The sequence below is a fragment of the Marmota monax genome, unplaced genomic scaffold (assembly GCF_021218885.2).
Source record: "Marmota monax isolate L192 unplaced genomic scaffold, Marmota_monax_Labrador192_F-V1.1 WCK01_AAM20220418_F8-fsc00096, whole genome shotgun sequence".
Taxonomy (NCBI): Eukaryota; Metazoa; Chordata; class Mammalia; order Rodentia; family Sciuridae; genus Marmota; species Marmota monax.
Window position 1 is genome coordinate 5,197,380 of NW_026695236.1, and position 15,061 is coordinate 5,212,440.

The window sequence follows — 15,061 nt, forward strand, 5'->3', positions numbered from 1 at the left end:
GTATTTAACTCATTTGCCCAATTATTAATTTGAGCAACCTTAATTTCATGTTTAACATTTTTCCATATTAAAAAAAAAAAGAAAACTAGAAGGGAGATCAGTTTAGAATAACTGTATTGGGGGAGGAAGGAGGGAAGGGAAAGGGAAGGAACAGGGGAATGAGATTGGTCAAATTATGTGCATGTACAAATATGGCATAGTGAATCCCACTATTATATATAATTATCAAGCACCAATAAAAATAAGATTAAAAAGTCTGTTCCAGGTGCAGTGGTGCATGCCTGTAATGCCACCACTCAGGAGGCTGAGGCAAGTTCAAAGCCAGCCTCAGCAACTTACTGAAGCCCTAAGCAATGCCAAAGACCCTGTATCAAAATAAAAAAAATAAATAAATAAAAGGTCTGGGGATGTGGTTCAGTGGTTGAGAGCCACTGGGTTCAATCCTGGTACCTCTCCACAAAAAAAATAAATAAATAAATAAAATAAAATAAAAAAATTATATATATATATATATATATATATATATACACACACACACACACACACACACACATTACATTTTCTAATAGTTGTACAATACTGTGCAGTACAAACTGAAAATTATAATTTTACAAGCTAATTCCCACACTGGTGGATATTTAGATACCTGCACAACACATGTGCTCATACACATATATGTGGGATGAATTCTTGGAAGTTGAATCATTATATCAAAATAAGTATGCTTTTTAAAATATGTAAAAAATAATTACAAATTATTTTTCATTTTCCCCAATTAATGCATACCCAATAGAACTTAATGATTAATTTTTTAAAAAATCTTTTCTAATTTTTATGCTTTTTCTTTAATGTGAGGTTAAGCATTTTATTACATTTTGTAGTCTTGTGAATTGCTACTTATGTTCTCTACCTATTCATATTTTCTTCTTAGCAATTTATAATCTTTTTTCATTTTAAGAAAATTTTCCATTAACATTTTGTAAATATACCCAATTTTTATTTGTTGTTGTATGTAATTTACCAGGCAGAAGGTTTATATTTTTATGTATTAATAACTAGCTGTCTTTTCTAGTATCACTTCAGGCTACTGTGCTCTAATATTATATAAAACCAAATCTACGTTTTCTTCTAATATGTTTATAGTTTCAATTTTCTATACTTAAATCATTGCTCAATCTAGACATTTTGATGAAGTTTCATCTTAAATCTTCTTGTCAATGACACTGTGAGTTAAATATTATCCCCATCTTGCAAATGTTACAAAAAAAGGATCTGACATAAAAATGATTTTTCAGTACTACTTACTTGTAGTATTGAAGCCTAGATTTACTCTGCTGCCTCCAAAAATATGTAGCCAGTTATAATTTAGTTCTACAACAACAAATGTTATTCTTGCAGATATGTTACTCTGTCGAAGTCTGCCTAAAAGTAAGGATTACTTCTCAGTGGTACCCTGTCACTGTAGTTAATGCCTCATTTTCTGCATCTATAAAATGAGAATAGTAAGTCAGCTATCCTAGTCCACTTAAGAAAATCAGACAGTAAATCTACAGGTGTAGCCCATGTCTGTACAGGGATTCTGTGGGGTAGGTCAGTAGCTTATGAATTTTAAACAGGTTTCAATGGTAAAAGCCTTCTTTCATTAGAATGTACACATATTATATCTGAAGCCTATCAGAAGCCTTCCCTGATTGCTTCAACAGGGAAATGTGCTTTTTCACTTGTAACTTTATTTTGTTTAATACATACCTGTAAGATGTTCTGAGATTTCTAACATTTTCCATTTCTTTTGCAACTCTTTCTGTCTGTATCTGCCTCTCCTGGGACATCCAAATACTCTCTGGAGACCATTAAAATAATAATAAATATACATTCTTTCTCCTCAACTGTTAACAGACATAATTAACAGTACTTATTCACAGACTGAAAATTGTTTTATAAAAATCCTCTGAATATCCAATGGAGAAAGGCATTTTTTAAACCCTCCTTTATTTTCTATGGCATCAAGTTGCTATGTTTGGGTTCATTTATGAGAAGAGCTGCAGGAAATGTAACCCGCTATGACCTCGGGAGAGGGAAGTGGTATTAACTGAAATGCTTGGTTCTACATTTAAAGTCATTAATAAAAGTTGTGGAATGAGAGCTGGGCATCTGTGTCGATATTTTAATGTCCTGGAAGTCATTGGTTGGTGTGGCTAGTGCTTATAGTTTGTAATTACCTAGTCTCCTATGACAGGCGGAACTGGAAATCAAATTAAGTGGATGCTTTCTCTTACATTACTAAAGAATCTCCAGCTTAAGATAAGATTGCCCTTTTTTCTTCCTAAAAAAAGGCACAAACAATGACAGCCCAAAATAGCTATTTAGTCAGAACTGACGACACTTTCTGAATGCTTGTCATTAAGAGAGAAATAGAAAATCCTGCTCTTTTTTTCCTTAATTTCTCTCCCTGAAATACCTTGCTTCCTCCTGAAGCTGCCTCACCTCATTGCCCAGGAGAAATGTCCAGCGACTGACGGAGCTTCAGCACCACTGCAGGCTCCAAAGGGGAGGCGGCTTATGCAAAACGTATTAAAGAAAGATCCTAAAAGTCACTGCAGCTTTTTCTAGTGAGTTATGCTGAGCTTCCCTGTTGCTGTAAGCTGATGGGGAGCTTTGTGGCAGAGACAGAACCACTCTTTTTCCTCCCACTATTTTTGCTGCAGTGAGAAGTGTTCATTTCTGTTTGCATTTCGCCAGATAGCTTTAGAATTCTAGCTGAGCATTAGGGCTTCCCAAGGCTGGAAATAAAGAGTTTAAAACCCTAAATTGGAGTTTGTCCTCTTGACTAAGTAAAAATTGAGTTAATGTGCTGCACAGCCTCCGATGCCTGACGGGAATGACAACAGACAGTAGGGTCTGATGATATTTTTGAATTAAGTTTCTTTTCTCCCTTATGGATTCATAGGGACAGAAGCTTTTATTTTTCTCTCGCACTCTCCTTTCCAGAGCCAGCTGAATATTTTACATTCAGCAGCAGTAGCTGCTGATCTGAGGTTATGTTATCCCCTGGAATCTTCTATCTTCATTCCAATCCCATCCTCTATTATTGATTGTCATTTCCCAAAAAAAGCATAGTTTTGGAAAATTAGATGCATTGTTTTATTAGAGAGTCTAGCAACTTTAGATATCCCTAGAAGATATAACAGCTATTACAGGGCAGGGAAGTAAGAGAGGGTGGTACTTAGCCCTGTAACTGCAGAACACCCCAGGGGGGACCCAACTCACATTTTAGGGGACTTTCTGAGACTGTGATCTTTTGTCTGGTTCTATTCCACTCAGAGAAGCAGAATGAGACATGTTTGCAGTGATTTGTAGTATTTGCCAAACAGGGTGCTGCATCAGAATAGCCTGGAATATAGTGCAGAGCTCCCATTAAACCTCCAGAGGGAAAAGGGTTTCCTCTTCATTTATAGTTTGCCCGATGCAATCCCATTGTAAAGTATCTAATAGGATAACACTCGGGCTCTTCAGAAATATAAGTAACTCATTGGTTAAATTTCAATTCTTCACCTTTCCCCCCTCCTTCCTGGGTGAGCTCATTCCCCCCTCCCTTTTTTTTTTTTTTTTTTTTTTAAATCCAGTGATTTAAAATGCTAGAAGGAAAAGCAACTGAGGTCTCAACTTTGAGATGCTGAATTCTCAGCTAATTGAAATTACTGGGCACAATGCTATATATAGCCAATGAAGAGATTTTGAGCTCTCACTCAGTGCCTTCAAGACATGTCGTTTTGTAGTCAGAGAAAACAGAGATCAATGCATTTTCAAACTGACAGAGGGAACGGATGCTCCTTAGTAGCACATGCCCAGGATCGTGTGTGTGGGGCTTGCGCTGTGCTGAGAAGCTGAATACCGGTCCATATGCTCCTTATTTACTGCAATGTTCTTTGCATGTTACTGTGCACTCCGGACTAACGTGAAGGTAAGAGGAGGCGAGACGGCAACTGGGCACAATATACATGTTAAACCAGCTGCAGAAAATGTCTACCTTGTGTAGCTCCAGGACTTTTCGGATTGCTGGCTGAGCAGGCAGATTATTACAGGTGGTTGCAAAGGCTTTGTTTTATTGTTGCCGGGCAGCCTCGCTGGGGGAGCATGTAGGAACGCTGCTGTGAAGTGACCTTCAGGTTTAACTATTTGTAATTCAGGTTCACGCTCACGCCTGGGGAGTGGAGAGGGGGGAGGAAAAGATGAACATTATTTAGGTAGGCCGGAACCAAGAAATCAGAGGAGGTTTTTTTTTTTTTAAAAAAAAAAAAAAAAGCTATAGAGCATTCTTTAAATGAGGATTTAGTCTTTCTTTTAAAAGTGCTGTGAGCTGTCTGTGTTCATGCAGCTTAATTGTTTAGGAACCGAGGGTTTCAATGTAGTGGCTGTAATGGCATTAGAATGTGATCTGTAGGATACCTGACCATCCTGTGTGTACAAACAAATGATTATCCTTAGGAATTGGTGATGTTAATCACACAAATCTTCAGCTCTGGGTGGGCTGGTTGCTTTGGCGGCGTGGGTGCCGCTGCCCCAGTGCTGTCACCCCTCTGACATTCACTTGCTGTAGCTAATGAGCTTCCAAAGTTGAGCCTAAGTTTGGGAGATTTACCCGTGGTCATGAACGAGGGTGTTATTATTGGAAGGTTCTCTGACACTGTGTTCATTCAGCACTGAGCCAGATAGACCAGCTGTGGAATTCCAGTTGCATAATTTAAGTGAATTACATCCTCAGTTAACATTTGAGCTTGTGTTTCTTACTGAAGGAAGTCCAAAAGGAAAGTGATTGCCTGGGGGGGGGGGGGAGGGCAATTATGACTTAATACCTAAAACAGGAATCTTTAACAACATGACAATGGAAAGTGCTTCCCTCTTTTATTTGGCTGGGGGAGTGCTTAAATGCCTGGGTACTAAAGTTTCATTTTCTGTGTTTACAAGTTTTACTAAAGAACTTCCTACTGCTCACTCTTTTGAAAGCCTTTTTGTTTTTCATTTGAATTTCAAACAGGTAGTATTTATGTTTTGATGACCAATTCTTTTACAACTATAGCCTGAAAGCATTCTGTGGATCATGTTGCAGAGTTCTATAGAATTTACTTTTTACTGCCTTAAAAATTAACTTCATGGTCAAATTTCTTTCATATGTCTGATGGCAACCTGAAAATAAATATTTAAAAAATGGAGAGTGTGCCCAAATATCAACTTGGATTTCTCCATCACCATCTCCTATTCCAAGTTATCAGTATGATAGTCACAGTTTTGTAAGCTCAGTGAATTGTTAATGTTTCCCTCCTCATTTTCTTTCTTGAAGAAAAATGTTTTCTTCAAAAGAAATACGATAAATAATTTAGATCAAGAAAAAATTGTTTGTATTTCCTTATAAAATTTCAGAAATACAGGAAAACCCAGTCCAGATTTCCTTTGATATGGGCTTTGGGAAATCCTTTTCTACTCATAACTACTAACAGTTGTCTTTATAGACTTAACTTTCAATTTATTTCAAATTCATAAATAAAGGAATGACAGAACTTTTGCTAACAATATCTTACCTAAATTTAGATGACTTTTGGATAATAAATTCTTAGTTCTTGGCTAATCTGTACTGAGATACAGATATTTCATCAATAGAAACTGAGACCATATGCATTGCCACATACAACATATGTAACCTTGCTTGCATATGAATAGATTGACTTCAGTTTTAAATGAGCTCATAAATTTTAATAATTAGCTCTTATTTTTTCTTGAATAATTTATAATTTTATTTTGTTGTTATATATTCCTTCTGAAATAGCAAGGTTTGTGAAAGAGTCTGCAGTTTATTTGCTGTCTGATCATTCACCAGGTTGGTGCCTTAAGACTCTCATCTAATAATTTTAGCTTTATTTTTATTTTTTAAGTTGTTTGATTTTTATTGTAACTATTTGCTTGGTTCTGATAAAGTCTTCCTTTGTTGTGTAGTTTTTCATGCTTGCCATGATTATTATTGTAATGACCTAAAACTTTAAGATGGACAAAATTTCAGAGATAGAAAATTTCTTTTTTTTTTCTGTACAGAATAGACCACTAATGTCACAATATTTTATTCTAAAATGATTATTTTTTTAAATTGGACCTTTTTAAAATATTATAACCAAAAGGATATTTTGAAAATGGTATGTTATAATATATTAAAATGTTTTCATGAACTCATCAAGATATTAAATCTGGACCACTAGTTCTCTCTCTCTCTCTCTCTCTCTCTCTCTCTCTCTCTCTCTCTCACACACACACACACACACACACACACATCAGAGAGTATTGCTTATGGGTAATTATGTATTAAAATATTTTGAATGAGAACTATGATTGATGTATTATGCTAAAGTCATGGATACTAAGATGAATAGAAAATAGTCCTTGCTTTCAGGAAGCTTTCATTCTAGGACAAGACACAGACATATAAACAAATAAGTGGTTTGAAATATTATAGGACCTTTTGTGGATTCTAAAGCAGGACATTATTATAGGGGAAAAGTAAACAACAGAAACAACAACAAAGCACAGGCCAGCTTTACCCCTGACTGGTCAAGAAAGGTTTCACTGTGAGGTCACCTTTGAGTTGAATCTTGACAGGTAATGGAGCCTTGCCAAGCAGCTTAGATTGAGGAAGGCATGCTGGGATGCTGGGTAGAGACTGACAAAAGCATGGAGCTAAGAAGCAGAACACTTTGCAGAACTGCAAATGATTTGGAATGGATGGAGTGTGCAGTCTTATAAAGCCAAACAGAACTAAAAGAATGGACTGAGCAATGATTACAGTCTAACTTTTTGAAAATTATGTTACTTTGTCACATATTTTCTGGAAAAGAGGGCTTTCCATGGGAGTCAAAGAAATAAAGTTAAGAAAGCATTTTTTTTTTTTTCTTTTTCATTTTTCTGTGTTTTCATGTTAGCTTTAAGTTGTTTAAGTGATAAAGATTCATATCCCATTGGCTTGGGTTTTTTTTTTTTAAGAAAACAATTAGAACAATTTAATTTGATTCTGCTCACACATAAAGAAGTAATGTGATCATTATGCAGATGTGTAGTTCCACTTCCATCTGAAATTGACCATGTTATATGAAAACTACTTTCTTTCATAAGAAAATTTGGAAAGTTTATTGTATTAAAAGTCTATATGGTTTTATCTGCAGAAATAGCTCTATTTTTAAAAGTAATGATACCGATGATAATTTCCTAGTAATTTTAATGCCTTAACCATTGTTTTCATCCTTTCCTTGTTATTACAAACATATACACACCCACAAACCCATACTCCCAAAAGCATCAAAGGCAAATATTAGATCACTGTCACAGATAAGAAAACAGCTTGAGATAGGAAATGACCCATTACTGTGTTCAATTGTATATCAGAATCAGACTTAGGGCAGTCTTCAAGTCTCTTGAGTCTTGACTTACTGTTATTTCCAGTAAACCCTGCTGCTTATCCCTAGATTCAAGAATTCTGCTCATTTGTTTTGAAATTGCTTTAGAGAAAATAGAAGAACCTTTTAGTAAAACCATGTAACAGAATGATTTTTAAGCATGAGTTTTGAGGGATTACCAAAAACTAAACAAACAAACAAAAAAACTACATTTAAGTCTCTTTTTGTCATTTATTGCATAGTTTAAGAACATTTCTTAACCTATCTGAAGTTCAGTTTTTTTTTTTCATTTGCAAAATAGGGATAACAATAGCTCTTAGCTATTGTAATAATTATGTGAGATAAGGCATGTAAACACTGTAAAAATGTTCTTAGAGTGTAGTAAGAATTCAATTAACTCATAATTGATAAAGTAGAAGTCACTAAATAACAGTGAGTCTTCAGAGTTGCTTTCATTAGAAAATTCTAGAAATTGACCCCAATTAAAAGATACTATAATTGATAGAAGCATGTTTAGGTCTTATCTCTTCTCTATCACTATCACACCACAACTACACAAGCACATACATTAACATATAAACTCTGAAATCTGGGGTCTTAGTTTATTTCTTCATCTTCAGATCTTAAGAACAATTAACCATTCCAAGTACAAAGTAGGTGCTCAATAAATATTTGCTAAATAAAAGTATAAACTGAGTTTCAGCTTTACTTTTCAAAATCCACTTATCTTCTTCCCAAAGTACTTATTTCTCTTAATGTATTTAAATTGTTTTGAGAGAAAGAAAGAAAAATGTCATAGACTTTGAAGTCACACAAGACTTACTCAGTCACTCGTTCTTTTTGGATCTATATAGCCAGGTTGTAGACCCAGGTTGGAGGGAATCAACAATTCACACTAAAACAATTTATTGAATGCCTAAATCCTCTAGAATTCAGACATTTATCATACTCATTATCACCAAATTTATTCAGTGAAATTGCTTTTTACAAACATAACACCTTTATAGCATCCAAACATTTACTGGAATTGTATCCTACAATGGGAATCCCTTCTCTGCATGGCTATGGTTGAGTGGATTCTATTCTTTCTTTAAGAAATAATGAAGTTGTCTATTTAATAAGAAGTAGAACCCAATCATACTAACGCCCATGTTTTTTCCCTCCTTTAATTTACTGAGTACAATTTCTTCATCTTCATGGCGATAAATCTTATATTGCCTTATATCATTACTTGCATTATTATTTTATACTGCTAGGTAATGTTGCTTATGTTAGTAATTTTAGATTTTAAGCATTTTGAAAGCAGGAAATATACACTTTTTTGGCATTGTTTTCTTATAGCTTATTTTTATTTCATGAATTCAAAAAATGATCGATGGTCTGATCTAAAGGGAAACTTTCAGAAACTATTTCCTTATGCTCCTGACACCTACTCTTAGCTACATCCTGTGATGCATTGCACATATTGATGCTTTGAATAAACACATAATTTGTTGTAGGCAGGGCTTGTGGGATCATGAATCAGAATGTGTGGACAGTTTGTGTAACACCTATGGCTCATGGGTGTTATAAGCCTATGGCTCATGACAAATCAGGGGTGGTTCCTGTCAGGATTCCAGTTGAATAATTATCTCTTTTAGAATGTCAATAATGCATTAATCCTTCACTAGACCCCCACACTATAGTCTCCAAATAGTTGTGAGCCTACTCAGTATATTGAGCTTTATAATACCTAAGCTACCTAAGCCTATGCAATGTGTTAGATTTATAATTTCTTATGAAATTCTTTAACTCAAAACTTTAAAATCTAATGAGTTAATTAATAAAGAATAAAATTGGATACTTAACAATAATAATAATCATTATCATTTGTTAAGCTCTAGCTGTGAGCCACAGACTGTACCCAAACTTTGCTAATATTCCTAAAAACGCTGCCCAGTGACCTAGCATGTGAGATTATTATCATTATTATTTTATAGATGAGGAAACTGAAGTTTAGGGAACAAAAATAACATGCCTAATGTTGCAACTATTAAGTTCCAGGAAAGCCAGTTTTTAAACCAGGTCTGTTTCACTGTACGTATTTTTAATGATCTTCCTGAAAAGATAATGTATAGGTATGCAAACTCTGACCATTGTTGTGTCCCAGATACCTCAAATATTTTTCAAAATAACATAAGAAATTAAGTTAACAATAAATTTGTATATGTCTTATATGTGCATTCCTTCTTTAGATTTCTTTATAATAAATTATAGCCTGAGTCAGGTCTGAGGGATTCTTATGTATTCTCCATTCTTTCATTCATCAAATACTTAGTAAACATCTATTATGGCTTAGGCACTAAATTAGATGTTATAAATAAAGTGTGGAATAAAACAGACAATAAACTCTGCCTTCATAGAATTTATGTGCTAGTGAAATAGGTATATAATAAGTAAGACAGCTAAGTCATATGTGTAGTGTATAATGATAAGTGCTATAAAAAATCATGAGAAGAGATTGGAAGTGTGAGTTAGAGGAGAGGATAGGTTATAGTTTTAGCCAAGGTTGTTAGTGAAGGACTCACTAGTATAATTTTGAATATAAGGGGAATAACCACGTAGGCAAAGGTAACAGAAAATGTAAGTGCAAAGGCCCCAATGTGGCAGCTTGCCTGGCATATTAACAAGCCACCATGGCTGGAAAGAGAAAAGGCAAGAAAATGTCAAAGGGAGCAAATCATGTGGAACTTTGTAGGTTAGGCTTCTCTGGGTGAGATGGGAATCCAGAGGTTTTGAGTAGATGAATCACATCATTTGACCAATGTTTAAATGGAACACTACAGTTGCTATGTGGAAAACAGGTTTTAAGGGGGCAAGGACAGGGTCAGGGAAGCCAGTTAGAATTTCCCACAGAATCAGGTGAGAGTCACTAATAATAGCTTGGAATCAGTGGAACTGGTGCCAGGTTGTCTAATTCTGTATGCAATTATGATTTTGGATCTCTATCAACTTTGTCTTTTCCTGTCCTGATACTGATTTCTGCTCAGACATGGCAGCTCTTGATTAGGATTAGAGAAAAATACTTGAGTCGCACATATAGATGCAGAGCTTCATTTTCTTTTGGCTTCAGATATGATCCTCTGGAGGTACATTCCTAGTCCTTAAATGAGTGTACTATAAGCTACTTGGGGGCAGGAAAAATGTCTTAAATGTATTTGTATATCCATTGCTTTGCACATGGTAAATGATAAATACATGTTTGCTGAGTGATAATAGGTGAATTGTTAGCCACAAACTGTGGGACTTATTCAAAGAGTGCCTCTTTGGACTGGGTGGGGTACAAAGTAAGAATAAATACATGACAAGGAGAATGGATTATGCATTCATCAAACTTCCTCTCTAATATAAAATTGATGCTTTCCTTGTGACAGTATTTCTACAGCATAAGAAGCTGTAGGGAAGCAGACTGGAAATCTGAAAATGACACTAGGTAAGTCATAAGACAAGTTTGGGAAATAACTGTCTTATGGCCTATGTTTCAAATTAAGACAGCAAGTTGACAAATTTGTTGAGAGATGGTGATTTTCTCATAGTTCTCTAAGAAACATATAGATCCAAAATTTTTCCAGATTTTGGATGGCAAGATAGAGTAAGAAATTTAAAATTGCGATTTAATAAAATTTTCATAAAATTTATCCTTATCCTTACTAAAAGTCATGTATTCTAATATTGTCTATTGTTTCTTTAACATTTAAAATTTATTTATTTATAATATCAGTTAAAATCAACTAAAAGTATTATAATCAGAAAAATTCTTGAGAAAATGCAATTCATATTTACCCATTACAGTAGATTGCCTCCTTTACCTGTCTTAATGAATTCGAGGAGACCAGGATAGGTCATAACTCACAATGTGAAAACACAGTAACATGTTCCCTGTCTTAAGAAACATATAACCTCAATTAGGAATATGCTAATGAAATGATGATGAATCACAGCAGTCAGCCAACACTTAGCAGGAAATATGTGAAAGTCCTGGACTAAATACAGGAAGCTAACCATATAGCCTGTTCATTTGCTGACTAGCATATTCATTTGGGAATTCAGTGCTTACTTTGCTGGTCAGGCCCTTGTGGTCTATCTAGCCTATCTATCTGCATGCCTCAGCATACTTAATAACAATAGCTAATATTTGTTGTGTATTCAGAATGTTATCAGGCACTGGGTACATCACTCATTTCATCTTCACAATAACTCTAATGAAAGCTTTTGCTATTAAACCCATTTTTATGTGTGAAGGGACTGAGCCACAGAGCCCAGGAAGTAATTGGTGGTGCTGGGAAAAATGCCAGGCACAGGTAGTAATCAGATAGGCCAGTACCAGGAAGGACTCCTCTGTTACTCTTTTTTTTTTTTCCCAGGGGGGTGGGGGCTGCACACCAGGAATTGAACTCAGGGGCATTTAACCACTGAGTCACATCCCCAGACCTATTTTGTATTCTATTTAGAGACAAGGTCTCACTGAGTTGTTTAGTCTCTTGCTTTTGCTGAGGCTGGCTTTGAACTCTCAATCCTCCTGCCTCAGCCTCTGGATCCACTGGGATTACAGTTGTGCCCACAGCGCCTGGCTCTTTTATTCTTGATCAGTGCTCTGGCCTTTGACTCCCTTCTCCAAAGGGGCTACATTGTATCCCTTTAGTTCTAAGGACTTCCTGATTTTCTAGATTTATCATCTGAACACACATCAGTTTCCCTTGACTAGGGTGTGTCATAATTTCTTCCACTAGCCAGAACCTGGAAGAATACTCATGGGTCTGATAACCTATATCCTCCCCTGGATATCCTCTAGGGTTTGGGAAGGGCTGCTTATGCTGAAGACTTCATAACCAATTGAGGTATGAGCACCCTTTGAAAGAGGCCTATTTACTAAAGTCTACACTTGTTACTAGTGCAATAAACAACATAATAAAAACTCCCCAGGATAAATTAGTACTGCACTGTGTCTTAGAAAGCCTACTTCTTCAGCACTGAAAAGGGAAAGTTAAATAGTAAAACAAAATGACATTTGGCCTGGAGAGGGTCTGGCCCTAAATATTTCTCAAACTTAAGTTAAATATTTTGTTTCTATTTAGACTTCAAAACTTTGGAAATAGGCAGAATTTAAAAGGAACTGAGGGAATGTCTTTTTTTTTTTTTTTCTGGTTCTGTGATCCCACCTAACTCATCACACATGCCAGATAAGTGCTCTACCACTGAGCTACCCTCGCCCAGGAGTCTTTCTTTAAAATGAAAGAAGGTAAAATGAGCAGTAGGAGAAAATTCTGTGGTCTAATTTTATTTGTTTGTTATTTATTTTTTATGTGTTTTCATAGACTTTGATATTTTTAAAGTTGCATATAAATTTATTTATTTTAAAAGTGTCTGCTACATTTACTTTTTTTTTCAAGAATATACCTAGATTGAAAAAAGAAACTGAGTCAATGGGGTGTGCAGTGAACCTGGAAGGGAGGGATCAAGGTAGATTTCTGAAGCAGACTCTAAATTTGGTAATAAATAAAAAGGAACCCTTTGCATCTGTGCTGAATTTTTAGTTGATTAATTTATAAGCTATACTCCTCTGGGCTCATTAGGTAAAGTGAACTAAGGAGTCAGTTTTAAATGGGTCAGTATACATTATATTTTCCAACTATTTTTAGACTATAAAAGATATTATAGAAATTATATAAAGTACAGAAAAGAACAAAAAAGTATACTTCCTCAGAACCTTGTTCCTTTTAGCAAGTTTCTTTTCATTTTTCCCTACATACGTGTGTATGTATAAATGTGTGTGTGTTTGAGATCAAAATATATTTGTAACTTGTGTTTTTGCTCATATCTTAAGAATATTTTTACATCATTCATAATTATTTATAAGCATTTTAAAAAATGGTTGGGTAATAGGAAAGCTTACTCTTTTTCTATTTAAAAAGTAAATAAACGCAGGTAGGCAGGGACTGAAAGCATTGTTTTTCTCAGACCATTACTTTTCAGCAGAAGATAGAAAGCTTTCAAGTGTAACCTTGGAATAGCTTTGAAATGAGATGCAGTTTGGAAAAAATATATGGTGAGTCTGAGTTACAAAAGGATCATTGCCATTGTACTTTAAACAGGGGGAAAATGTGTGCTTAATGCAAATGTTTCTCTAGCTGTCCCTTAACACTCTTGCTACACCAACCTTGGCCAAATAATATGCTTTGAGATAGGGTTTTAAAGGTTCTTTTCAACAGAAACCAGCCAGACAACATCCTTATTATCACTATTCTCCAGGCATTTAGAATAGAAATGTTGAAATCATTTTTATTCTCCAGTTCCTGCAGAAATCAAATCAATCCACAAATTCTGCAGAGTCTATCTCTGAATGATTTCTTGTACCTTGTCTCTTTCTACCCCTCCTTTCCTAATGAAGGGTCTCATCTCTCCCTATAGTGCAATGGGAACATTCTGACTTTCCTAGTCTCCCTGTTTCCTCTCCAAATTTATCATCCCCAGAGAGGCACCACACTTATTTTTCTCAAACCCAGCTAAGAATTGCCATCCGTTTCTCTGTTCAAGAGCCTTCTGTGTTCTACTGCCATCAAAATTCTCCATTCTCATGAATGGCCTCAACCACCATTGCCTCCTGGTGGACCTCCTGCCATTTCCATGTAACACACATAGCCAGAATTCATTCCAGTCCTGCTTTTCCTCTGCTGCTCATGCCTTAGAGTAGTTGTAAAGGGAGAGGCAGGTGGGCAGAAAACCTGAGTTGGAAGGCCTTTGTCTACATTTACAGAGAAGTATGCATTACTTCTAGATCAATAAATCAATTTTTCTTATGCTTAGTTTCTAAATTGTGTAATTGAGATGACAATGATAAATGTCTACCTTACCATGAGTGTGGCTGTAGACAAAGCCTCAGAGATATTCAGGATCCATTTGGAAGATGTTAACATATTTTAAGAAAGCCAATGAAGTGCTAACCAAAGCCATGAAGTTTAGTTTAAGCTTGGTGGTCACTGTGGACTTGGTTATGTAACTGAAATTTCCCTTATGGCTCATCTTGATCCCAAGAATGTGAGCTAGGTCTCAACTTCTTTGTAAAATTTTGAGATACCAATTGTAAAACAACATTCAGTTTTATAGTTGAAAAAAATGAAAACAACTGCCCTCAAAATCTGCAGTTCTAATCTCCCAGCCAAGATTTCAACTGTTACATAGCCTCAGTCAATTAAATATGAAACTCCCACCCCTTGGCCACCAAATCCCTTGGGAAACCAGTCATAAAATTTGGCTATTCATTTCTTTGGTGGGTATAGATCCCTAAGCATGAAAAACTTTAGATTAATTATGGAATGCTAAAGGAAATTAAACCCTTTTATTAATATTTCTGCTAGGCAACACTTGTACATAAGTGGTAATGCATGATTTGTGTGTTGTTGTTGGTTTTTTAAAAGAAATTGCCAGATTAGAATATTCATTCTCAGGGTTTTAAAATGAAAAGTATAACAAATCTTGTCACTTACAAATTGTATTGGAACATATAAAGAAAAACTTAAAACTTATATTTTAAGTTTCATTTATTAGATATGAAGAAATTATTTAAATAATTAGAATGATTTGTTATTTAG

General features: G+C 35.2%; 1 protein-coding gene across 10 annotated transcripts in view; it reads left to right on the forward strand.

Annotated features, from left to right (window-relative positions):
• Dlg2 (discs large MAGUK scaffold protein 2) overlaps window positions 1-15,061 on the forward strand; it is a 2,050,987-nt gene that overhangs the window by 675,322 nt on the left and 1,360,604 nt on the right. For 2 of the 10 annotated variants that reach the window (XM_058577387.1, XM_058577388.1), the window contains exon 1: window positions 3,616-3,961. The exons of the other annotated variants lie outside the window; for them this stretch is intronic. In XM_058577387.1, the coding sequence (XP_058433370.1) occupies window positions 3,920-3,961 (42 nt within the window). In that variant the 5' untranslated portion in view covers window positions 3,616-3,919. Of the gene's footprint in view, window positions 1-3,615; window positions 3,962-15,061 lie in introns of those variants that run through there. 10 annotated transcript variants of the gene reach the window in all.